Source organism: Prunus dulcis, chromosome 1 (genome assembly GCF_902201215.1).
Source record: "Prunus dulcis chromosome 1, ALMONDv2, whole genome shotgun sequence".
NCBI classification, from domain to species: domain Eukaryota; kingdom Viridiplantae; phylum Streptophyta; class Magnoliopsida; order Rosales; family Rosaceae; genus Prunus; species Prunus dulcis.
The window spans coordinates 22,218,293-22,241,195 of NC_047650.1; the positions used below are offsets into that span (position 1 = coordinate 22,218,293).

At 38.0% G+C, this 22,903-nt stretch overlaps 3 protein-coding genes and 1 pseudogene across 5 annotated transcripts; 2 read left to right on the forward strand and 2 right to left on the reverse strand.

The window, feature by feature from the left end:
- The first annotated feature begins 787 nt into the window (after window positions 1-787).
- LOC117615402 (protein GLE1) lies at window positions 788-8,124 on the forward strand. 2 transcript variants are annotated; one of them, XM_034344478.1, is made up of 15 exons: window positions 788-1,216; window positions 1,328-1,495; window positions 1,599-1,760; window positions 2,028-2,148; window positions 2,624-2,772; window positions 3,220-3,391; window positions 3,949-4,153; window positions 4,280-4,389; window positions 4,798-4,868; window positions 5,381-5,462; window positions 5,850-5,924; window positions 6,448-6,525; window positions 7,175-7,306; window positions 7,421-7,546; window positions 7,632-8,124. In XM_034344478.1, coding segments are annotated over exons 1-15 (1,890 nt in total). In that variant the 5' UTR covers window positions 788-1,214; the 3' UTR covers window positions 7,869-8,124. The 2 variants fall into 2 exon arrangements, with proteins under 2 accessions (XP_034200369.1, XP_034200370.1); XM_034344479.1 differs by having other exon boundaries at window positions 940-1,216; window positions 7,424-7,546.
- A 214-nt stretch (window positions 8,125-8,338) lies between these two features.
- Window positions 8,339-12,123, reverse strand: LOC117615404 (E3 ubiquitin-protein ligase RGLG5). Of its 2 annotated transcripts, none has more exons than XM_034344482.1 (13): window positions 12,048-12,123; window positions 11,249-11,637; window positions 10,846-10,930; window positions 10,608-10,748; window positions 10,392-10,505; window positions 10,167-10,264; window positions 9,984-10,063; window positions 9,762-9,867; window positions 9,525-9,652; window positions 9,247-9,436; window positions 9,099-9,155; window positions 8,777-8,982; window positions 8,339-8,666 (listed from the first exon to the last, which is right to left on the reverse strand). In XM_034344482.1, exons 2-12 carry the CDS (start codon window positions 11,507-11,509, stop codon window positions 8,902-8,904), a joined length of 1,341 nt encoding a protein of 446 aa, XP_034200373.1. In that variant the 5' UTR covers window positions 11,510-11,637; window positions 12,048-12,123; the 3' UTR covers window positions 8,339-8,666; window positions 8,777-8,901. The 2 variants fall into 2 exon arrangements, with proteins under 2 accessions (XP_034200373.1, XP_034200372.1); XM_034344481.1 differs by lacking the exon at window positions 12,048-12,123 and adding an exon at window positions 11,750-11,822.
- Window positions 12,124-13,792: 1,669 nt separating this feature from the next.
- On the forward strand, window positions 13,793-17,220 carry LOC117632434 (myosin-9). Its single transcript, XM_034365907.1, has 5 exons — window positions 13,793-15,583; window positions 15,686-15,762; window positions 15,920-16,031; window positions 16,201-16,317; window positions 16,704-17,220. Exons 1-5 carry the CDS (start codon window positions 14,177-14,179, stop codon window positions 17,058-17,060), a joined length of 2,070 nt encoding a protein of 689 aa, XP_034221798.1. The 5' UTR covers window positions 13,793-14,176; the 3' UTR covers window positions 17,061-17,220.
- Window positions 17,221-17,495: 275 nt separating this feature from the next.
- On the reverse strand, window positions 17,496-19,333 carry LOC117632443 (annotated as a pseudogene).
- Window positions 19,334-22,903: the final 3,570 nt, after the last annotated feature.

The window sequence follows — 22,903 nt, forward strand, 5'->3', positions numbered from 1 at the left end:
TTTTCTTTTAGTATTTTTGATGAATTATTTTTGCATATGTGTCTAACTGTGATTTGTAAAAAGTAGGAATGCTTCCTTTCAGGGGAGGCGAAGCGTGTCCATATTTTATTTAGTATAATAAAAAATTGATGTCGGTTGCACACATCAAATTGTTGAGTGAATACAGTACAGTGCAGGGGATGAGGCCCAATGAAGCCCATAAAATATCGTACGGATCAGGCCCATGGATATCAACAAGGGCCCAGTTTTAGGGCCACCGTGTAGGGGGGTCACTGCAAAAGTAAAACTCTATATGGAGGAAATTGATATTTTTGGAAAAGTTCAGGGGTCAATATATGTTTATGTTGCGTAAATTAACCGCAGAGAAGAGAGAGGACCTTAGAAAATAGGGGTGGGCGCGGTCCAGTTCTCACCTCAAACCGAAACCAAAACTGGTACTATTTAATCGGTTTGATTTAGGCAAAAAAATTTCAAAAACTGGCCGATTTGGTTCTGACCGGTTCCTGTTCGGTTCTGACCGGTTTTGGCCCGAATTATTAATTTTAAATTTTTTAAATCTTTTAAAAAAAATTATAATAAATAACTTTTTTTTGGCTTAAAAATTAACAAATAATCAAATTCATACATTTATAAATTTTTTGAAGTTGAACTTAGAAAAATAGTGATTATAAAATTTAAAATATGGTATTAAATTTTAAAATTTTATATAATATATATATATGACCAGTTCGATCCGGTACAGTGGTGTGTAAAATCAGAACTGGTTCGGTCCATTCTCGGTCTGATTTGTTGACTTTTTTGGTCAACTAATTTTTTTTCCAATTTTTTTTCACTGATTCCATTGGATATTCCGATTTTCCGGTCTCGATGCCCACCCCTACTAGAAAACTTGCCTTCGTTCCCCAACGGTCCTAAACTCAACGCCACTGTGCGGAAGTTGTTATTTTAGAGTGTCGAAGACAAATGCGAACGCGCGAACTGAGTTTCTGCAACCTCAAATTCGAAAAAATAGTTCGCGGGTTCTAGCCGCATCCGCTCTCAATCTCAAGACCAGCAATTTACGATCGCTGGTTCAATTCAAAGTACTCTTCAGGTTAATTTTGTATTCTGACAGTTGAACGTCAAAATTCGGCTAGTTTCCACATTTGGCGCCGATTAGGGTTTTATAACCCAGTGCTTGTTATACTTGGAGCTCTGCGTCGGAGTATTAGGCAATGTAAGATTTGTTCATAACGTGACATAGTTTATTCTCTACGAATTATTTTAATCTTCGGATTTTTATGTTACAATTTAATCGCGATTGTTTGTGGGGGATTTATGCATTTAGGGGAGCTTTTAAGTTGGAGCTTCGTTGTCCCCAAAAAGTTGATGGAATTGCACTTGACCCTGAGCCTGATTGGAGCTTCGAAGCTCTACTATCGGAGATAGATGAATTGGAAAGAAAGATCAACAGCTCTTCTAAGGTTTCAGTGCCTTTTACTAAAGAAAGACCACGGTATGTGTGCATTTGTGCCTCTGTGTGTTTGTGATTTTCCCTCCAAGAATGAATCACAGTATTATTTCCTTTCATGTGCTTTCCCATATGCAACTTTGTTTAGAGATATATCCGATTCAAAGAGCAATGGGAGGACTTCTGCTAGCCCATTTGTTATGCGTGTCTTCGAAGATGAGATGGACAACATTGACAGTGAAGATGAGGAGGCTCTGGATCAAAGTTCTGTGGCAGTTAAACGGTTTAATTTTGATGATCTTTATCTCAGGTATGCAATTAAATTTCCCACTTTTGTTTCTTCATACAAAAGCCTTTTTTGACATCTACCCTTATTTTGTCATCTTCCTTTATTCTCTTATCTAAATGTGAACTTGATCATATAAGCTGAGTATGACGTAAACCATTGAAGATATCATGTTTTTTTCCTGTCTTTCTGGCTATTTATTGAAGTTTTTGCCTCAATGTTATAGTATTTTTTTTTTTTTTTTCATCCATATTTAACGATATGATATATGGTTTCATTTCTCTCTTTTAGTGACAGTGATGACTCTGGTGATGACTCGTCTCTTGAAGCCCAACCCTGCCTGATGGAGAAGGGTGAATCAGGGGAAAGTAGTTTGTTCGAGCTATCCCGTGAACATCAGTTCAGAGTGAAGGTGTGTAGCTATGGATTTGGTGACGTCTTGGTGTTGTTTCACTTTTTTCTATATAAAAAAATCTATTCTAGTTTCTGAGAATTATTTCTATGCAGTAGATTTAGGTATGTGGATTTTTAGTGTGACACATTCCCTCGTTGTTTGTGCTATTGAAACAGCTACCCCTCATTTCTGATGGTAACCCTCTACTTCTCCTTGCCCAAAACTTGTTTGGTTACTACTTACCCAAGGAGATAAATTGGTGATTTTACTTTAGAGATGCATTAGGTGCAGTTTATGTTTAGGTTTTAACATAGAGATGAAGTTTAGTTCAGTTATTAGAGGTAGTAGATAAGCTCATGCTTTATTATGTGTGAATGTTGTTGTTTGTGCATCAACGCATGCATATATATGTGTGTGTGTGTGTGTATTTTTGTTTTATGTTTGTGGTCTTTCATCCTTGGTGTATTGAAATTTTAACTGGCTTGATTAACAGGAAGAAATCAGGAACCAAATATCAGCATTAGAGACAGATCTGAAGACTGAAAGTCAAAAGTCTATTTCTGCAATCTTTCGAGTTGAGAGATATAGAGAAGAAAGATGTGAAATGGAAAGAAAACTTGATACTCAATATCAACGCAATATGTAAGATCGAATGTTTCATTTCTTACGGTACCTTTTATTTGAAAGATCCTACTCCGAAAAGTTCTGTTCATAGACTATCTATTTTGAATTTTTTTTTTTCCCGACAACAATAATAATCAGGTCTCAATATCACTCTTTAAGCTTTCTGATTCTGTTATGTTCTGCAATCCTGTGGGAGCGTCTTTTAAATGTCTATCCATATATTGTTACTAAAATTGTTATTTTTTTCTTTTGGCCATTGGCCAGAATATAACTTTACTTGTGATCAGTTTTGTTTGGAATTTTTTTGTTATGGGACATAATATAAAATTTTATATGAAGGAGGACTTAAAATCTGAATGCTTAATTCAACTTTCATTTATTCTTTCTTGGTTTCAGTAATATCTCCGTTCATCTTTTTTTACCAGTTAATGTAATTGATAATTACAATTATTCAATCACCTGCAGAGCAGAAGCACTTAATAATCACTTGACTGCTGTCCAGCGAGACCTTGAAGTCAGATCTCAAATAGAAGAAAGAAAAATAAGAAATGATGCAGCTTATGAAGATGCTAAAAGAAAGGAAAAAGCTCTGCAAGAAGAAAAACTTCGACAAGAACGAACTAAAGCAGAAGCTGAGGTCTTTTTGTTTGGCCTTTTTATATCATTACTGTTTTGTTGGTTAGTTTCTTTCTAGATATGGTGTGCATGCAATGGCCTCATTATGTTACTGCTTTAGATATTCTCTGTTGATGCCTCAGAAAGGTTTTTTTTGTTTTAAAATTGCATTTGAAGTAAAAGCTGTTCCAGTGAACTTTGGGTAAAACCAGGGTTCTACCCAAACTTGCTCCTTGTATATGCTTTTCATTGCATTTGTCTTACATGCTCGAATACTAACCTTTGCTATCTCAATCAATCTTGGTTAACTAATTCTACTCATTTGCGATGCAAATTTTTTCTTTCCTTGAATTCATGCTGAATTCCTCTTTAGGCATGTACCCTGTCTTTGATACCCCATAACTGGTTTCCACTTCCCAGACATCGTTTCTATGGTGATCTTGATAGCTTTGGCCAATATAAATTTTTTTTTTTTTCAAGAAGAAAAGAAAAGAAGAAAGTAACTGTGGTGCATATGCTGGAACTTTTAGGTAGATTTTCACTGAGTTAGTTAAAAAAGAAAGAATTTTCTGTATGCAGGCAAAAAGAGCTGAGGAAGCAAAAAGAGCAGAGGACGCAAAAAGAGCTGCTTTGGAAGCTCAGAGTCGAGCAGCTAAAGAAGCTGCAGAAAGGGAAGCTTTTGAAGCCTCGAAGAGGGCTGATTCTGGATCGGCACAAGAAGGAACTTACAGACCTCAGATAAATGCTTTGAATGCTCAATCCATTCGAAAACCACCAGCGGCAGGTATTTCTCCTATAAATGGGAAATAAAAGAACTTTCTTGCACCTATTTTTTTTAATGGCCTTATCAGTTGTTTCTTTCCAGAAGTTTCCCACCATCTGATACATGAACTGGGCTATTTAATGGCAGGTAATATACTCAAGGCTGCAGAAAGTGCTCTGAATCTAGAGCAGGGGAGACTACAAAAGCTTAAACAGTTTGATGATGAAAACCAGGCACTGAGATTACGCTCCAAAGAGGTCTGCTGGCACCCAAACATTAAGCCTTGAAGGCTTTATTCTATTGGTTATGTGAAACAATGCTTCTGTTTTTTCTGTTTGTCTACAACTTCCTGATGTCTAATAGAATTGATTAATTTAATATCTATGTTGTTTGAATTTCTAATTCTGGAACTCAATATTAGAATGCATGTTTCCATTGATTCTGTCCTTTGTTCGGTAATGTATCGTTTGCTTTATATTATTACTGTATATTAGTTCTTATTATTACTGATGATTATTATCTTGATCATTTCTTGTCATTGTGATTGTATTGCATCCTGTTTGTGCAATGTTTGGATAAGTCATGTTATTCTAATCTACTTTTCAACATGTTTTTTTCTCTTCCTTTATGTTAGTTTGTCATGCCATGTCTTTTCTTTTTGTTAGGATTTCAGGAAGTATGAGAGGCAAATTTCTAAGTTGGTTCAGCAAATTACTGGAACAAAAGACAGTGTCAGGTCAGGTGGTTCCCTTCAATTATTTAATGTGGTTTGTTGAAATTTGTTTTGTCTTCTATTTTTTCTGTGAGGTATCTACTTTTGCTGGTAGAGGACTGGGAACATGAATAATGCCTTATGAGTTTTCTCCATAAAGCATCCTAAAATCTGGTCAAGCATGAAGTTTGCTACAAGTTGAGATGTATGTGGGCTAACAGCCCACGCCTTCCCTCATTGTTATATGCTTTCTTTTCTCTTTTCTCCAATATTAACAACAAAGCCTGTCCAAACTATGTGGGATCGGCTACAAAACTCTAGTCTTCCGTATTTCCTATCTAGTACCATATTTTCATTTAGTTCATGCACTTTCATATCTTTCCCAGTTACCTTTCTTTTTTTTCTCAGAAAAAAACTTTACAGTGGTCATAAAACTGAGCCATGTTATATATTGAGGTTATTTAGTTGTTTATGGTTGAAGTTCTTAAGCATAATGCAAGGAGAAAATTTACATTCTAAGGTGTACCTCTTTTCAGACAAAAAGCAGGTGAACTAGTCAATATCTTTAATGATGCTCGCTGCCCTCAATCTATCAGCGTTGCAGCATTTGCGAAGAAGGTAATTTTAATTGCCTGAGTTCAGTAGACGAAAGCTGGAGTTTACCATCTAGAATTTGAGAATTCTTCATTTTGTTTAGTGCAGATACATATGCAAACAATATAAATGCTAAAAATAAGTATGAACAATTGTCACTTCCCACTAGAAAACCATGTAAGCCCCCAGTTATGTATGGCCATCTGATGGCAGGATTCAGTTTTTCCTTGTCTAGGATATTTCTTGGAGACCAGGTGGAGCCAATCTTGAGAAGCTTTGTCATTCCTCAAAATTTTTATTCCTGGTCATTACGTGTTGACTGCAGCTATTATTCTTTTCTAACATTCTACTCCCTCTTATAGGACAAGTACTAATGTTTATGCTCATTGGTTGCTTATTTGGATATTACAGGTTGTCTCCAATTGTAAAACCCCACGTAATGCTGCTTTTGCATGTGGCCATGTCATTGTTCTTGTTACTTCAAAGGTACAGCATGATGAGAGGGCAGGTTAAGGAAAGAGACTAATTTCTTTTCATGTGTGTGCATGTGTATGCACATTCGTGTATGTATTTAATTGACATCTCTATCATTGAAATAGTATTCCTATGATATTAACCAATTTTACATTATAAAAGAAGCAACTCTTTACAGTTGGGTTGCTTAATACTCTCAGTTGATTCATTAGTCTGAAAATCCTGCTGGCTTGACCAGTCAGGTTGGATGAGACACCATCCAGGGGACTATCCTTGAACGTAGCTGCATATGTCTATCAAGTTGGCATGGGACATTGATTACATATAGTTGACTTTAACTCAGGTTCTGTCCATGGAAGGCATTTCAAGTTGTCTTAATAGATCTTAATGATCAATATAAGTGTTATAACATGGCTCTCCATCAAGTTAATGTTGAAGTTTCTATTGTGAGTTGTGAACACCAGTTAGATTTGTATTAAGCTAAAAAAATTTAGAAATCATTGATCCATGCCACATTTTTGTGTATGTGAATCAGGTTCCGACTGCAATGGATCTTATTCTTGCTGAGTTACACAGAGCTTGCATCTATACAGTTCCAAAGCACTATTCACAGGTGATTCAATCCTAACTCACTCGTCCCTTTTCTGAAGGAGGAAAAGGGGGTCGGGGGGGATCCTAACCCCACGTGGTTGATTAAAAAACCATTTAGAATAAGCTTGCATCTCTATTGATCCTTACCCAACTTGGTTCATGAATAACTGGGTGTGTAGAAAAGTTCTTTTTTCTTTAAATTCTATGAATTTTTTATATAATCCATTAAAATTTATATGGGAAATCACTCTCTCTTTGTTAGAAAGCATTAAGAGGAGGTTCGGAAGTGTTCAATCATTTTAGAAGATTTAGGTATAATTTTAGATCTTAGTCACGGAATTATTAATATATAAAAACCTACTTTTATTCCATAGTCGCACAATAAGGAGTAGGTATGCTGAACTGGCATTCAATCCTTGGATCCACAATTTACAAGTGCATTCATTGTTAATCTGCAATTGAGATGAATTCTGAGTATGAAAGTAGGGGCAATGGGATGCTGGAGTTCACAAACGTTGGGGACCATGAAATTGCAAATTTAATTTTTATGAACTGTTCCTTTTGGACCTTTGACAATTTTTCTAATATTCTAGGTGGAATTTATTTTGCTGGAAGTGCCTCTCTTGTTATTTCTACTGCTGTTTTTTATGAGTTATGATTTTTCACTGCAGTCCGCATTTGAATCAAAAGAGGCATACTATAATGCTATTGGATTCCAAGAAGATGAAGGAAAGATTGAGAGTGTTGACAATTATTTGGCACGATTAGAGTCATATATGAAACTATATGGGGCCTTGGTTCAGGTTTGACGCTATGAACTTAATGCTTGAAGTTTGAAATGTTTCCTTGGCATCTTAAGCTATGCTTACTAAGATCACAAGCTTTGCTGGTATGTCTTCTAACTAAGAATGTTTTAGCAGACAGAAATTTATGGGTTCCAAAATGTGCATGGCCTGAAAGAAGGTTGGGCATGGCTTGCAAGGTTTTTAAATGCTCTTCCTGCCAACAGATATACTGCTGTTGCACTTAACGCATTCCTACATGTAAGCTGTTATGGAAGTTAATATTGTTTGTAGAAAAGAAATAGGACAAAACCCTTTCAACCTAAAGTATTCAATGTTTTAACAGATGGCAGGGTACTCTCTCTTCAAAAAGTACAAATCTCAATTCAGGAAGATGCTGAACATCATCTCAGACAACTTCCTGAATGCACTAAGAGAACGAGGAGATTCAAATCTGAACCCAGTCATTGCAGAAATCGACGCCTACTTAAAGGACAACAAATTTCTTCGTGAGCCTGAGGGAAGGAGCCTGGAGGGCTCTTTGCTATCAGATGTTTATGTGCCTGAATCAGATTACTACTAATTGTATTTGTATGTATTTATAGGTCTTCTGGTCTTGTGTGATTCCTGGAGAATGTGTTGAAGAAAGTTTTGCCAATCAGTCATGTTGTAAGCCGTCAAGACATATTGTACTCTTGGTAGATATGAAAAGTGTACAAGGAAACGTGAATTTTTTAGGAAGTAAAACCTAGTTATTGTCATAATTTGAACAGGCTTCCCCATGAGGGATTTTGTATTTCGGGGCTTCATATTGATTCTCCACTGACTTATTTATCGCCTTTTTTGTGATTGCTAAATTTATTTATTTTTATTTGGTCTGAAGTGATTGCTAAAATTAAAGTTTTGATTTTGAGCATCTAGTAAACGCGCATTCTGCGGGTCTCCAGTAGCCCGTTGGATTTAAGCTACAAGTGAAACCCATCAGGTCCTGGGTTCAAGACTGGCAGAGAGAAGCAGAGAGACAGGTTTCAAGAAATAAAAAATAAAAAAAAATATTCTAACACACGTTCTTTTTCGGATCTCAAAATTAGTGTCATACACTCACTTTTTGTTTTCTTGCCAAGTTCTAATCTGTTTTCAGAATATGATAGTAGAAAGACGAAACCAATCTATCAGAGAGGAAACAAAAGTAAGGATGATGACCCTGAATTGTGTCTTCAACCAGTGCCAACTTTGACCATGAAACTTAATCTAAACCTGAATTGTCCTTATACACAAGGCCAAGCATGAAAACCAGCTTCTAATTTGAACCCTAACAGGTCCTCCTAGCCACAATCCCATCTTGCCATGGGCCAAGAATCACATCAACCAAGACAGTCTCCTGCAAATCCAATAAGTTTCCAGTTTTCAGCGATCCTCATCTGAATGCATTTTGTTTTCTGATGATGAAATTATACGACAAAATGATAACAAAGCTCTTTGATGGCTTACCTTTCTTTGTGCCCCGAGTACATCATCAAACATGAGCATTTGCTCCAGTTTTCACTGAACAAGACACATTGTGACTACTGAGAGCGGTACCAAATCTCAAAGATGTGCATCAAACCTGACTCTAGCTAGTAGAGTCTTATTCTAGTTTGGATCGAACTCCGGCAAATGGGGCACAATTCGAGGTATTCTCCACAGTCACAACAAGTCTGCCACACAAAGAGGAGGGCCAAAATTAGAGAAGCAAAATCAACAATGTCAACGTAACAGTTTACTTGTAACTCAAGGTTATGAAAAGCTTGCATTCTTAGAGAAATTGGTCTACCTGATGTCCACAACCAAACGCCATGTCTTTCGGATTCGTAAGACAAATGGGGCAAACCTGTACCCAAAAAAAAAGAGAGTAAATAAATTGCAAATCTGAGAGAAAATTAACAATTAAACCTGGCTTCATGGGAAACTTGTTTGAATACCTGACTATCATATCCTGTATAAGAAGAAGGTGTGCTGGCTCCTGCATTATCATATCCAGCATAAGGAGCTGTCCTCTGCTGAAAACTGTTTGAATTGCTGTAAAGTTTTGTGTTGCTGCTGCCTGAAGATACTGCAGCATAATGGGGTGGGGGAAGGGGAACCATGTTTGGATAATTTCCATTGCGTGTTCTGCTTATTCAAGGCAATGGATTTTCATGTTACTAAAGGTTCATACATCAATTTGGCAAACAATTACAGTTTAAGCTTTAATTTTTACCCCAATATGCCAAGCTCTAGAGTTGCTTTATATTGAGAAGGTATTTCCATCAGGGCTGAAAGAGCAAATTCTGTCTGCTTTCTGGATAGATCCACCTTCTTTGACATGATTTCCGTAAAATTCACAAACTGCATAAGGAAAACCAGTCCTTCAGAATTACGCACATGTAAAAACCATGAACATATCAAGCTAGCAATCTTTTCGAGAACTAATTGACACCAAAACATTGCTGATCACCTGAAAATTATCGAATGCTCGAGCAGGGATGTTATCGTCGAATTCCCTCATCATGTCCCAAGGGCCATCTCCAATCCCCACTAGGATTATAGACAAGGGGTACTCACTGCAAATAAAAAGGTAAGGTATATGAATTATGAAAGTACAGATCAGAAACCAAAAACCAAGTTATGAAAGATTTTCCCTGAGCGTATAAAAGGACATGTTTCTAGAAAAGTTTACCTTGCTTTTACAATTGCATCGATTGTCTTTTGTTCTTGTGAGCTGAGCTGACCATGTTTTGTGTCAACACTTCTTGTCACCTAAAACAATGACAATGTTTTGTGAGGCAGATACGAAGCATGAGACCACCTCATGATAGAAAAATGCAGTTCATTTTTAAAAAGTAGGTTAAAATCAGATTACCTGGCCATCAGCAATGATCAGCAAAACATGGTACTGGCCTCCGCTTTGCTCAACAATAGTCATGGCCATCTCAATAATCGGTGCAAAAGATGTAGGCCCTGCGATAAGGAAACAAAAGAGAATAATGAACAAAAGTACAGATCAACCATATTTTGGCCAACTATGTAAGTTTGTAACATATTTTGGCCAAAGCCTAGTGTAATGACTAGAGGCTAGCTGCAGCACCTGCAAGTCGAAGATGGGGAACAATTTCTCGATATCGTGCCAATACTTCCTCAAATCCGTTACAGTAGTGTTCGTCCTGATAGAAGCTAAAGACATCTTGATCATGTGTAGATGCTACAAGAATATACAAGAAATTTAAATAATTCACATGGTCCAAATAGTATGGTTCCACTAGAAATAATGCAGGAGAGGAGACAATGCTTTGCGTTCAATTACCATCTCCAAACCCAAAGCACGGAATTAGATTATCTTCATCGAAAACAGATAATGTTTTCCCAATAATTGATATTGCTTGTTCATAGGGGTTTTGAACATTTCCAATGTGATGCAAGCTTTTCCGGTTAAATGACCTCGAACCTGTTAAGCAGGAAACAAAGCTTAAGCATATTGCATTGCCCTTCAAATGATGATGCTCTTTGACCAAAGAACTTTTTAGCATCAAGATGAGACTAACCTGTCCACTCATTGCTTTTCGTGAAATCAATACCAACAATCAAATTAGAAGACTCAAGGCCAGCTTGTGCAAGAGCAGAAGTAACCTGTGGTCAATCAAAGCCATGTTCATCAAAAGCTGAATTTCTGGAACAGAGACGGGAGAAGTAAGGACTTGAGCAAAATACAACTTTCATGGCATGGATTGGATTGGATTGGATGTGATTAGTCATATTAAAAAAAAAAAATAAGAAAACCCAGAAATAGTGATAAAGCCAGCGATAGGCATCTCCTCAGTTTAAAAATCAACACAATAATTATAGGAAAAAAAAAAAAAACTTTGTATGTGTCAACTTTGCCAAAGCTAGATATTAATATGCTGGAGAATTTTTTATAATCATTTTTCAAGATTGTAAAGTTCTTACCTCATCCAAGGAACGGTAATTATCAGCTATGTTTGAGTATTTTCTATCCAACCTCCTTCGTGGGTTGGGCACTGTAACTGGCTGAGACACATGGTTAAAAGATGGTGAAGGTTCATAGTGATGCTGAGGGGTGCAGTAGGGGTTTTGTGGAGGGCGTGATGGCTGTGGATACCCATACTGATCCCATGAAGAAGAAGAAGCAGTTGATCCACCATGCGAAAACAGCCTCGGGCTCGAATCTTTCGAGCTTTTGCCTCCCATCAGAAGCAGAATCTACAAAAACCCTTGTGAATAATGCAGCAAAGTCTATATGTTCTTGTTTTTGGGCTCTGCCTCCAAAGCTAAAGAAAACAGAACAAGGCAACCAGCAAGGCAGTTCAAATGTCAACCTGCATATGAAATTATTAAACACCTTGAAGGCCCTCCCTCACATGAATATAATAACTGCATAAAAAACTAAAAGCTGTCCATGTTTAGTGCAATGAGGCTGTTAAAAATTACCAACAATATAATATGTATGTGAAGCTGCTGTCTTTCTCTTTGTTAGTTTGTTTCTTTGAAAACTAAAACTTGGGTTATGCATAAAACTCTGTAATATATGAGTATATATAGGAAATTAAAAATGAATCTGGAAGGACGATAATTGAGCAAGAAAATCCCACACGGAGAATAATTATTATCAAGACCAAGAACATTAAATTAGGCAGCCAAAAGGGACTGATTCAAACAAACGCCGACCATTGAAACCATTAAAAAACTACATAAAAGTTTGCTATTTAATTTTTCCACCAAAACTCACAATCAAGTTAGCTGCAGCAACCACATCAAGAAACTCCAAGGCAAGTCCTGGAAGAAAATATGAAAACCAGGTTCTGACTTCTGATAGATAAATACTAAAAATAATATCAGAGCCCAACACTCATTCAACAAGGAATAAATACGTGTCTCGTAAAAAACTGAGATTTAGTGATGTGTGAAAACTATATATCTACGTAACCTGGCCTCTAAGGAAACCAGGTATGTTCAGTCAACTACTCTTTTTTTGTTTACTATTTTTAATATGAAACATGGAGCAAATGATGCACTAATGTAGTGGTTTGGAACTTTGGAGCAATTGTTCTCTCTAGAAAAATTTTGGGTTCGAGTCCTAGTTTCTGTGTAGTGCGTGCGAGTTTAGTACTATCGCCCCTCTCATTAGGAAAAGTCCTAGAATTTTTTTTTTTTTGAAACTTGTATATTAAAATAAGAATCCATTATCCATAATGATAATGATAATGATATCCATGTTATCATAATCCACAACAATTAATTATAAGCTGATAACTTTTATATTTGGGGGGAGTGTGAACAGGATTGAAGGGTCGTTATCGTCATTTTCAAGTAATTAATAGCTGGATAATCAATTATCCAACCTTATGAATACTTGTGAAAAATGAATCAGAATGTGCTTGATTGAAAAGCTCAACAAGTAAAACAATGCAACTGGGGATATTTATTTAATTAAGATGGATTCTGAGAACTGGGAAATAATAAACACCTTGCTTCTGAGTAGTTTTTTTATTTAAAATTTTTATATTATTTTGGTTTTTTTCGTTTTTCTTGAGTTTTTTTTAACAATAATTTTTCATATGTCATTTGAAAATTATGTGTAAATGCTGTGGGAAAATGCAAATTATCCTTTGAACAACTCAAAGGGTTTGGAAACAGTCAATTTGGTATGGGGTCCAAAATTGTTGAAGCGTGAGGTCCAACTTCTAAAATAATTAATAAATAAAGTTTAATGGTAACTTGGGGGATTACGAGGTTGTGACTTAGGATCTAACTTGGTGGAAACACTTCTCTATTTCCTTTTCGTTACTCTTTTACCTACTTGCGCAGGGAAGGAGAAATCAAACTAAAAAACTCAAATACAATAATAAATACTCTTACTTACTTGAGCTGCAAACCCTTTACTCTATTTCTATCCTTGTTTGATAAGTGACATAATGGATGAGATAAGAATGAGGAACACTGAAACGGGAGTAAGAAAGTTTTTCTCCGCACTAGGATTTTCGAATAGAAAATTACAGATTTCTCAAAAAATACACAACTATGCAGGAAAAAATACATATGGGCTCAACTCTACTTCCTTTTTGGTGTCAGGCCCATTTTACATTTAATTTGATTTCAGGCCCATTTTCAAGTCCACTTACTCAAGGCCGGCCCAGGAGGTAGGCCCTACTCAATGATCGGTCTTACTCTTCCTGATCTGTGATGTTTCGAGTCCACGAACATTGAAATACTTGTCATCTTCTTCTTCCCACTACTCATGGTACTGAAGAAGCTTCCACTGTCTAAGTCACTCACACAGCTTATGCTAGACGAGCGGCATGTTCATGCCGACCGCTTACGTGGCAGCATCACAACCACGGTTGCACATACACCTGCCGCGGACCAAACAACATTAGAATTAGGATGGGAAATAACTTTCACATAGCAATCGCCACGTACGCATGATTGGCTACGGCCCGTAATCATATAGCTCCCGGATTAATTAACATAAAAATTAAAACAAAAAAACAAACTTTAAAGGAAAAAACAGAGGGAGACTGGTTGGTAGTGATCGTTGTCGTCTCTGCTACGCACCGTCGCTGGGTCTGTCTTCTCCTCCCCCTCCTTCTTCTTCATCTTTTTTACAGGTACGAATCACTTTTCTCAATCCCTCTCTTCGAAGTAACAACAGCTTCCACTTTCTTGTTTACCGCCAAAATTCCCAACTCATCAATACATAAATTTGTTAATTCCATTACCTATTCGGATTCCAATTCGAAATCCCTAGGATTTTCGAATTTTATATTTGTAAATTACGCTCAATTTGGTGGAAATTGGAATGAGACTTTGCTTGTACAACCGGCGATAGCAAAAGTTTGGAAATTTGGAAAGTACCAAATGGCAAGTGCTGGCGACGAAGACAACGATGCGGTGCTTAGTGACGTGGAGGGCGACGATTCAGTGCCGGTCGCGATTAAGACTGCATCGCCAGACGAAATCTCCGCGGAGCGATTCCGCGAGCTCGTCGCCGAGCTAGATCGCGAGCGACAAGCTCGAGAGGCGGTGGAGAATTCGAAATCGGACCTTCAAATTCAGTTCAATCGATTGAAGGCTCTGGCTCACGAGGCCATAAAGAAGCGCGACGAGTGGGGGAGGCAGAGAGATGAGGCGTTGCGTGAAAAGGAGGAAGCTTCTAAAACCAACGAGAAGGTCTCGGCGGAATTGGCCGAGTCGCATAGGGCAAAGGACGAGGCTTTGCAGCAGAGGGATGAGATTGCGAAGCAATTGGACGAGGTGGTGAAGGAGAGGGACGGTTTGAGGTCAGATATTGGGAATTCGACTCATATGCTCATGTCTGGAATCGATAAGATATCGGGGAAGGTTAGTAATTTTAAGAATTTTGGGGTTGGGGGGTTGCCAAGGTCGCAGAAATACACGACAGGATTGCCTGCGGTTGCTTATGGAGTTATTAAGCGAACGAATGAGATTGTGGAAGAGCTTGTTAGACAGATTGATTCCACGGCCAAGTCTAGAAACGAAACGAGGGAGCAGATGGATCAGAGAAATTACGAGATTGCCATTGAGATTTCTCAGTTGGAGGCCACGATTGGTGGTTTGAGAGAAGAGGTCGCGAAAAAGACCTCCATTGTTGAGAAGTTAGAGAAGAGTATGGCAGAAAAGAATGGCAAAGTGTCGGAGATTGAACGGGAGATGGAGGAGAAGTTGAGTAAGGCTGAGAGTGAGGTTTCAGAGTTGAAGCAGTTAGTTGGAGAGTATGATGATAAGTTGACGAATTTAGACTCGAAAATGGAAGCACAGAGGCCTTTACTCTTTGATCAGTTGGATTTGGTTTCGAAAATTCATGACCGGCTATATCATGTTATGAGAATCGTTGATGCCAATAATTTGGATCAGTCGGAGTTTTCAGAGTCCCTGTTTCTCCCTCAAGAAACGGACATGGAGGAGAACATACGTGCAACTTTGGCTGGAATGGAATCCATTTATGAGTTGACCAGGATTGTTATTGAAAAGACAAGGGATTTAACTGAGGAAAAGAACCGCGAAATTAAGAGTTTGGATGAAACAGTGAATCGGTTAGTTAAAGAGAAAGAACAAATTGGATCATTACTTAGGAGCGCATTGTCAAAGAGGATCACATCAAGTCCATCTTCTAAAACGAGTGAATTGTTTCAAGTTGCAGAAAATGGTTTAAGGGAGGCCGGGATAGATTTCAAGTTTAGTAAGCATGTTGGGGATGGGAAAGTGGATACACTTGAGACAGAGGAGGATGAAATATATGCGTTAGTAAGTAACCGTTACTATTAGTCTGTTTGAGTGTTATTTTGAATTTGATATGTTTTCAAACCCTATTTTGTCATTGTTGATGTATTAATGTATCATATTTAGGCTGGTGCTTTGGAGAACATTGTTAAGGCATCTCAGCTTGAGATCATTGACCTGCAGCATTCTTTGGAGGAATTAAGGTACTCTGTTGTGCCCAAAATTAGTAGATTTCAAATAAATTCTGATGTGCCATAACTTGAAGTTTCATTTATACTAGTAAACTAGATATGCTTTTATGCTGTTAACTTTGTCCTGACATGGTATTGTTATGTTACATTTGCTGTTTACCGTATTAAGGGCAGAGTTGAGTTTACTCAAACAGCATGTTGAGGCTCAAGCTAAGGAGCTCGACCATAGAATGCGTAGAATTGAGGAACTTGAAGAAAAGGAGAGAGTAGCGAATGAAAGTGTATGTTATTTGTGTTCTATTGACTGTTCAATCATTGATTTTGGTTTGCCTTATGTGCTTCATTGTTGTCTGATATGAAATGATCTATAGCATATGTGAGCAAGGACTTTGTAGCAAATTCTGCTCACGAACCAATTTGTGGAGTAACGTAATGCCAATCTTTGTGTAGGTTGAAGGGCTGATGATGGACATTGCTGCTGCTGAAGAAGAAATTGCAAGATGGAAAGCAGCAGCCGAGCAAGAAGCTGCTGCAGGCACAGGTGTAGAACAAGAATTTCTGGCACAGGTATGCTTAAAAACTTGTCCTGATATAATTTTCTTGGTGTACTCTGATATTTGCTTTCAAATGATATATATCTTAGTGGAAGAAAGACCAGTATATCTAGGGGCTGAGTTGATTTAACTTAGGACATTGTTACTAGTCCATATAATTGTATAAAGCAGATCGATTAGCTCTGAGGTCTGTTTTGGGGAGTTAAGGACTAGTGGGATTTGGCTGAGTTATAGGTTCAAATATATCCAAGTACAGTGTTTGTGAATATTATTTGGTCATGGAAGCTGCGGTCTGAATGTGAAGACAAAAGTTGGTTTTATATGACATAGTCCATCTTCATTCTTCAATTAGCATGTTCCCAAGTATTAATTAGTAGTGACTCTGGTTGGAACCTGCAGTTGTCGGCGCTTAAGCTTGAACTTGAGGAGGCAAAGCAGGCGATTGTGGAATCAGAGAAGAAACTCAAGTTCAAAGAAGAGACAGCTGATGCTGCCATGGCAGCCAGAGATGCTGCTGAGAAGTCATTGAAATTGGCAGACTTGAGGGCATCCAGGCTCCGGGATAGAGTAGAGGAGCTTACCCGTCAGCTAGAAGAATTTGAAAGTCGGGAAGACTCAAGGAGGGGCCTGAGTGGACCTAGATATGTATGCTGGCCATGGCAGTGGCTTGGGCTGGACTTTGTGGGGGTCAGTCGCTCTGATATACAACAAGAGAGTAGTTCAAATGAAATGGAGCTCTCTGAACCTCTTCTTTGATTAACACATTTCCCCCCCTTCTCTATACTTCTTATTTTGTGTATTTATTGTGATCTTTCAAAATTAGAACAGTAAAAAAGGAAAAATCGCATAATCTTCTAACGCTTCTGCTCTTCAGTTCCCCCTTATTTTTAGAGATAATGTAATTGATTGTTTGATTGTTTTTGCATAGCTGCTTACAACGTAAGCGAATCCTTAGTATACATGCTTCTTCAGGGGAATGTTTCTCTAATTTTTTTTCTCACTCTGATGAGGTTTCTAATCCAAATTCTTTAGTCGAACCTTTTTCTTTTATTATTTCACATTCCTGTTAATTTATGGTTACACACCTAGGCTCGATAAAAGTTCGTATGGAAAGGGAAATTACTCGGAGTTGGAGCTTGGCTTTTGATTTGTTTGGATGAACAAATCTTATGACATATATATATATATATATATATATATTATACATTCAAGTGAAGTTCCAGTTTACATAAGCTCAGCCATATTTAAAGTTTATTTTATATGATCATAACTCGCAGAGCATACAGAACTTCCCAAATCCAAAGGCATATATAGAAGAGAAGCTCCTCTAGGTTATATATGTTTCCTGAGAAAACTTCACGGGGACAAGGTGGAGAGCAGTTTTCTTTGCGATGGTGAGGGAAAGGCCACCAGTTTCTTCCATGTCGATATCTTCCTCCTTCATTCCATTAGGCAACTTCCAATCAAACCAGTAGAGAAGATTTGCGAGTCCAAACGCTATTGTTGTTGTTCCCATGTACATCCCAGGACAAACTCTTCGACCTGCTCCAAATGGCAAAAACTCGAAATGCTGCCCCTTATAATCAATAGAGCTGCCATCAAACCTTTCTGGGATGAATTCTTCTGGGTCCTTCCAAGACTCGGGGTCTCGTGCAATTGCCCAGTCATTGACAAATACCAGCGTTCTGGGGTCAACATCATACCCTTGGATTTTAAAATGGGACATGGCTTCTCTTGGCAGAATCAATGGAGCTGGGGGATGCAATCTGAGGGTCTCTTTGATTATCATCTTGAGGTATTCAAGCTCATCTGTATCTCCTTCGCTGATTTTTCCTTTGTTTCCAATGCATCTTCTAACTTCTTCCTGGGCTTTCTTCATCAGTTTGGGTTTCCTAGCTAGCTCTGCCATCGCCACGTCATTGTAGTTGCACTGGTATCTATTCCACCTAAAAATAAATTCTGATTCACAAAGTATCAAAGTATAAGTTAAATTTTCCACCAAAACCACACACAAAAAAAGTACGTACAATATTCAAGGAACTAATTTTTTATTTAAAATTGTCCAGCTTTAAATTTCGCCACACGTGAGAGCAAAAGTTAGCGCTTACCATGAGGACTGCCTTGATGTTATTATGACCAAGTTGAGCAGCTCCAAATAACCCAGTTTGCTCCCTCACTATCTTAAGCAGCACATCAACTATGTCTTCATGATGTTGCTCCCCTACTGCCCTCCCTGCCCTGAGATGATCATCAATCACCTGCTGGAAAAAACCATCCAACTCATTCCAAATCCTATCAAACTCTTTATGCACACCGGAAACCCTGTCCATAATCCACCCGATAAAAAACGGAAAGTAGTCGGCTCCAGACAAGCCTCCAAGCATGGTCTGAATGTCATGAATCAACTCAGGAATATTTGTATCATGCTCAAACTTGCTTCCTCGGAAACTTGTCCCAAACACAATCCTGAAAATTATACTGGCAGTGAGAACAAACAGTTTCTCAGTGAGATCAACTGGAGCACCAGAAGATGAGGAAGAAGAGAGTGAATTGACCAATTTGGCCACCTCTTCTTCCCTGACAGACCAATACGACTGGACCCTCTTCACGCTGAGGAGCTCAAGCACGCATATTTTTCTAATCTCTCTCCAGTACTCGCCATAAGGCGCAAATGCCACGTCTAGATAGTTGTATGTAAGCCTGCGGGAGCCGGCCGTGGTGTGTCTGGTGCAACAGAGGAGGTCATTGGTTTTTAAGGCCTCTTTGGCTGCCTCAGCTGATGAGATTATGAGAGTTGGTACGCGACCGAGATGGAGGAGCATGACCGGTCCGTACGTTTTGGAGAGTTTCCAGAGAGATTGGTGAGTGGAGGAGCCAAGTTGGTGCAAGTTGCCTATGAAGGGAAGCTTGGAAGGGCCCGGCGGAAGGTGCCTTTGATGTTGTTGCTTATTTTTTTTGAGTGAAAGAAAAAGCAGGAGGATAAGAAATGGAAGGCATATGAGTAGTGGGGGTGATGAAAGGCATTTGGAGAGTTAATGAAATTTGTGTGTGAGATCTTCTCCATCTTCCTTATATAAGCTGGTGTTTTGTGAGTATCTGGGTATAGCTATCCTACTTCTGTAAGAGATGTGTTTTACTTTGCAACGTTGATGGAATTTACCCAAAAAAAGAGGCAAAAAAGCTTTAATTTTCAGAAACTCTATTGAATTAATGCATACAATATTATCATAGTGTCGATAATTGTTTACTTATCATAGTGTATATCTAATTTCGTTTGGAAAATCAATTCCATATGTATCCTTAAACCTTTGGTTAAGAAAACAACACGCATGCATGAGTCATCACCTCTCTCTCTCTCACAGAGGACATGTGTGTATATATATATATATATATATATATATATATACAAACTTTGTCTGCATCGGATCCTTGTTTGAATTTGAATATTGACAAAATGATGACTCCAGTCGGTCTGCGTGCATACGAGTGCGTGCGCTAAACGAAAGGAAACTCAATTCAGAACTGCTTCTACTTTTTTTTTGTTTTTTTTGTCGACAATAAATTAAGGAACTGCTTCTACTTGGAACTAGAAAAAATGAGTATATACATGCTGCATGCACGTGAAATTGTCAATTAATAATCCAATTATGCCAATCCATTTGTACATGCATGTAAGCTCTTAATGTGTTCTTTCCATTTGTGAGCAAAGATTTGTTCTTGGTTGTTTTGTGTAATAAGCCTGTGAGTGTCTTCGTTGCATTTGGGATTTGGATGTGAGGATTAAACTCTGTAATTCCTAGGTTAGGTGAGAAGTGTTAATCTCTTTTGGTACTAGGTGAAATGGTATTTGCCCTATGTAGAAATTGATGAGATTCAATATTTCGTTTGTGTATATCTGTTTACAGAGAAAGAACACTATATAGGATAAGAGGCACAACTAACCACACCTCTTTCCTAGATAAAGCCTCAATTAGCTCCTTGACTTAAGGAAACGTAAAATACAAGAAACCACAAACTGACTAAATACAAGAAATTGACAGACTGACTAAATACTATGTGACAACCTAGGATGACAACCTAGGAGAATTAACCGACCTATAGTTGACTTTCAATACTCCCCCTCAAGCTGGATCAAGAGGATTGATTGATCCAAGCTTCGAAAGAAGCCGTTGGAACTGAGCTGTAGGTAAGGCTTTGGTAAATATATCAGCAAATTGATCATAACTTCGAGTGTACTGTGTTTGAATCACTTTAGATTGAACTTGAGCGCGAATATAATGGCAGTCGACTTCGATATGCTTGGTCCTTTCATGGAAGACTGGATTAGAGGCGATGTGGAGCGCTGCTTGATTGTCATAGAAGGGAAACATGGATTGATTTTGACAAAAGCCTAAGTCAAAAAGCAAACCTTTTAACCATATAAGTTCACAAGCAGTAGAAGCCCTTGCCCTATATTCTGCCTCTGCACTTGAACGAGCAATAACATTTTGCTTCTTGCTCTTCCAAGTGACCAGGTTTCCTCCTACAAAGGTACAATATCCTGTGGTTGATTTTTGATCCAAGAAGTTCCCTGCCCAATCAGCATCAGAGAAAATGGGAAGAGATAGAGAAATAGGGCTCGAAATTGAAGTGTTCCAGGGATGAGAGATGATGCTTGCTCTCTCTGGATGTGGGTTTTGGGAGAGAGAGGAAGAAATGGAAGAACAAAGCATGAAATTGAAGGGTTCTAGAGGGATGCTTGCCTTCGATCCGTTGTTTTTGCTGAGTAGAAAGTGGCTTCTTTTATAGGCCTTGGAAACCTTAATTTTGTCAAGCGTCCTTCCTCCTTTTCTTCACTTTCTTCTATTTGATCTTGTTTGGTGAAATTTCCCTAGCCTGGACCTATAGACACGCAGCTTTTTGGGGTTCCAAGGTTCTCAGGCAGCTGGACTCCTCTATGTGGGTGAGGCGCCACCCATTTTTGTTTCTTGTTTTCTCACCAAAACTTGAAGAGGAAAGAATCGGCAAGGGTGCCAGTAAAAAAAGGTGATCAGCACATGGGTTTACTTGGTTTTAATGGTTTGGCTACAATCTAGTTTTAACAAAGATGTAGATATTTTCCACATGCTGGGCTGGGATATTTGTATTTTGTTTCCAATGGCCTATGAGTTTGCTCAAGCTGCTAGAAACAGCCTATTTGATCAAGGTGCTGGATATTTTGGCTGATGTGGGATTTTTCCAAGTGTTTGCAAGCCATTGGATATTTTCCTAAGCTATTGGGCCACTCCTTCTCTCTCAGACTTACCCATATGTTTGGGCTCAAGAAATGGGCCACTTCTTGGCCCATCAATGGGCCTCGTGAATGCTCTTAACCATCCATACCATAGCCCGCTCAGCAAGCCTCAGGCATTCGCGTGGCTTAGACCCACTTAAGCTTGTAGCGTGGCATGTTGCTTAAATAAGGATTTTCCGCTTGGTGTTGTACTGGCAGAAGGATTTTTTGGGCCTCAACAGTGACGTGTTTGAATCAAAACAGAAAGTATGCGCATTTTCCTACAACGCATGACATGATCATGACGTCCTATTTTCATTAAAAATGTACATATTATCAAATATTCAATATTAATGGTGAATATTTTATGGAGGAGGTAAGAATGATCAATATATAAGTTATAACAAAAAAAAGTTGAAATAGTGGCCTCAAACCAAACACGGTGCACTTTTGTCATATACTACCCAAATTAGCACCATAGCTTATCAAGTCTAATTTTAGTTATGCTAAGATCTCGTTTGGTTCACGGAATGGATTTGAGGGGAAATCACTTTACATGTCATTTCTCAAGGGATGAGAAATGGAAGATTCATTTTTCACGTTTGGTAATGCCGAAAAAGTAACCAGGAGATATCACTTTATTTCATTTTCCATGTTCGTTTTCATTAGGAATGGAAAACAAAGTTTGTATAATTTTTCAATTATAACCACATTAAATCAAATAAAAAAAATGCATTTAAAGGATATATTATAATTCTAAATTGTTAATGGGGACAAAATGGTCATGACAAATATGCATTTAATGTTGGCTCATTTTCCCATGAGGAGGGAAAACAAAATCCAAATTGGGAGGAGGGCTTCATTTTCCCTTTACTTTCTCATGTGTCGGGCAACCATTTCCCATGTCTAGACTTACCAAACATGAAAAAGTAATTGATTTTCCATCTCCAAACTTACTTTTCCATGAACCAAATGGGGTCTAAGGGGCTTATAACTCAAGTGGTTAAGAGCATTTATTATACATCCTAGATCTTAGGTTTGATCCCCATCTTCTAATATTGCTTATAAAAAAATAAAAAATAAAATCTAATTTCAATTTTCATCCAAAAGAAAGCCCAATTAGCACTTTTCATTTTTACTTTCTTATAAAATTAAATTAAATTAAATTAAATTAAAAGTGGTAAAAACCATTCGAATTAACACGTGTCCTCTAAAAAAGTTGGGCTATGTTTGTTTTGGTTACATGGTCTAGAAAGCCGAAGCAGAGGAAAAACCAAACAAAAACTTCTTTGGGCTGCTTTGAATTGCATGCGCCATGGCAGCAGCTTGGGCTGGAATTTGTAGGGGT

Bases quoted from the DNA above. Each gene is read 5' to 3' on its own strand.
- LOC117615404 (XM_034344482.1), bottom strand. From the start codon at position 11,509: ATGGGAGGCAAAAGCTCGAAAGATTCGAGCCCGAGGCTGTTTTCGCAT. The intron at 10,749-10,845 runs GTTAGTCTCATC...CCTGCTTAACAG, and splicing joins GAAAAGCAATGAGTGGACAG to GTTCGAGGTCATTTAACCGG. The intron at 10,506-10,607 runs GTAATTGAACGC...ATATTCTTGTAG, and splicing joins GTGCTTTGGGTTTGGAGATG to CATCTACACATGATCAAGAT.
- LOC117615402 (XM_034344478.1), top strand. The intron at 1,496-1,598 runs GTATGTGTGCAT...AACTTTGTTTAG, and splicing joins TTTACTAAAGAAAGACCACG to AGATATATCCGATTCAAAGA. The intron at 1,761-2,027 runs GTATGCAATTAA...TCTCTCTTTTAG, and splicing joins TTTGATGATCTTTATCTCAG to TGACAGTGATGACTCTGGTG.
- LOC117632434 (XM_034365907.1), top strand. From the start codon at position 14,177: ATGGCAAGTGCTGGCGACGAAGACAACGATGCGGTGCTTAGTGACGTG. The intron at 16,032-16,200 runs GTATGTTATTTG...ATCTTTGTGTAG, and splicing joins AGAGAGTAGCGAATGAAAGT to GTTGAAGGGCTGATGATGGA. The intron at 16,318-16,703 runs GTATGCTTAAAA...TGGAACCTGCAG, and splicing joins AACAAGAATTTCTGGCACAG to TTGTCGGCGCTTAAGCTTGA.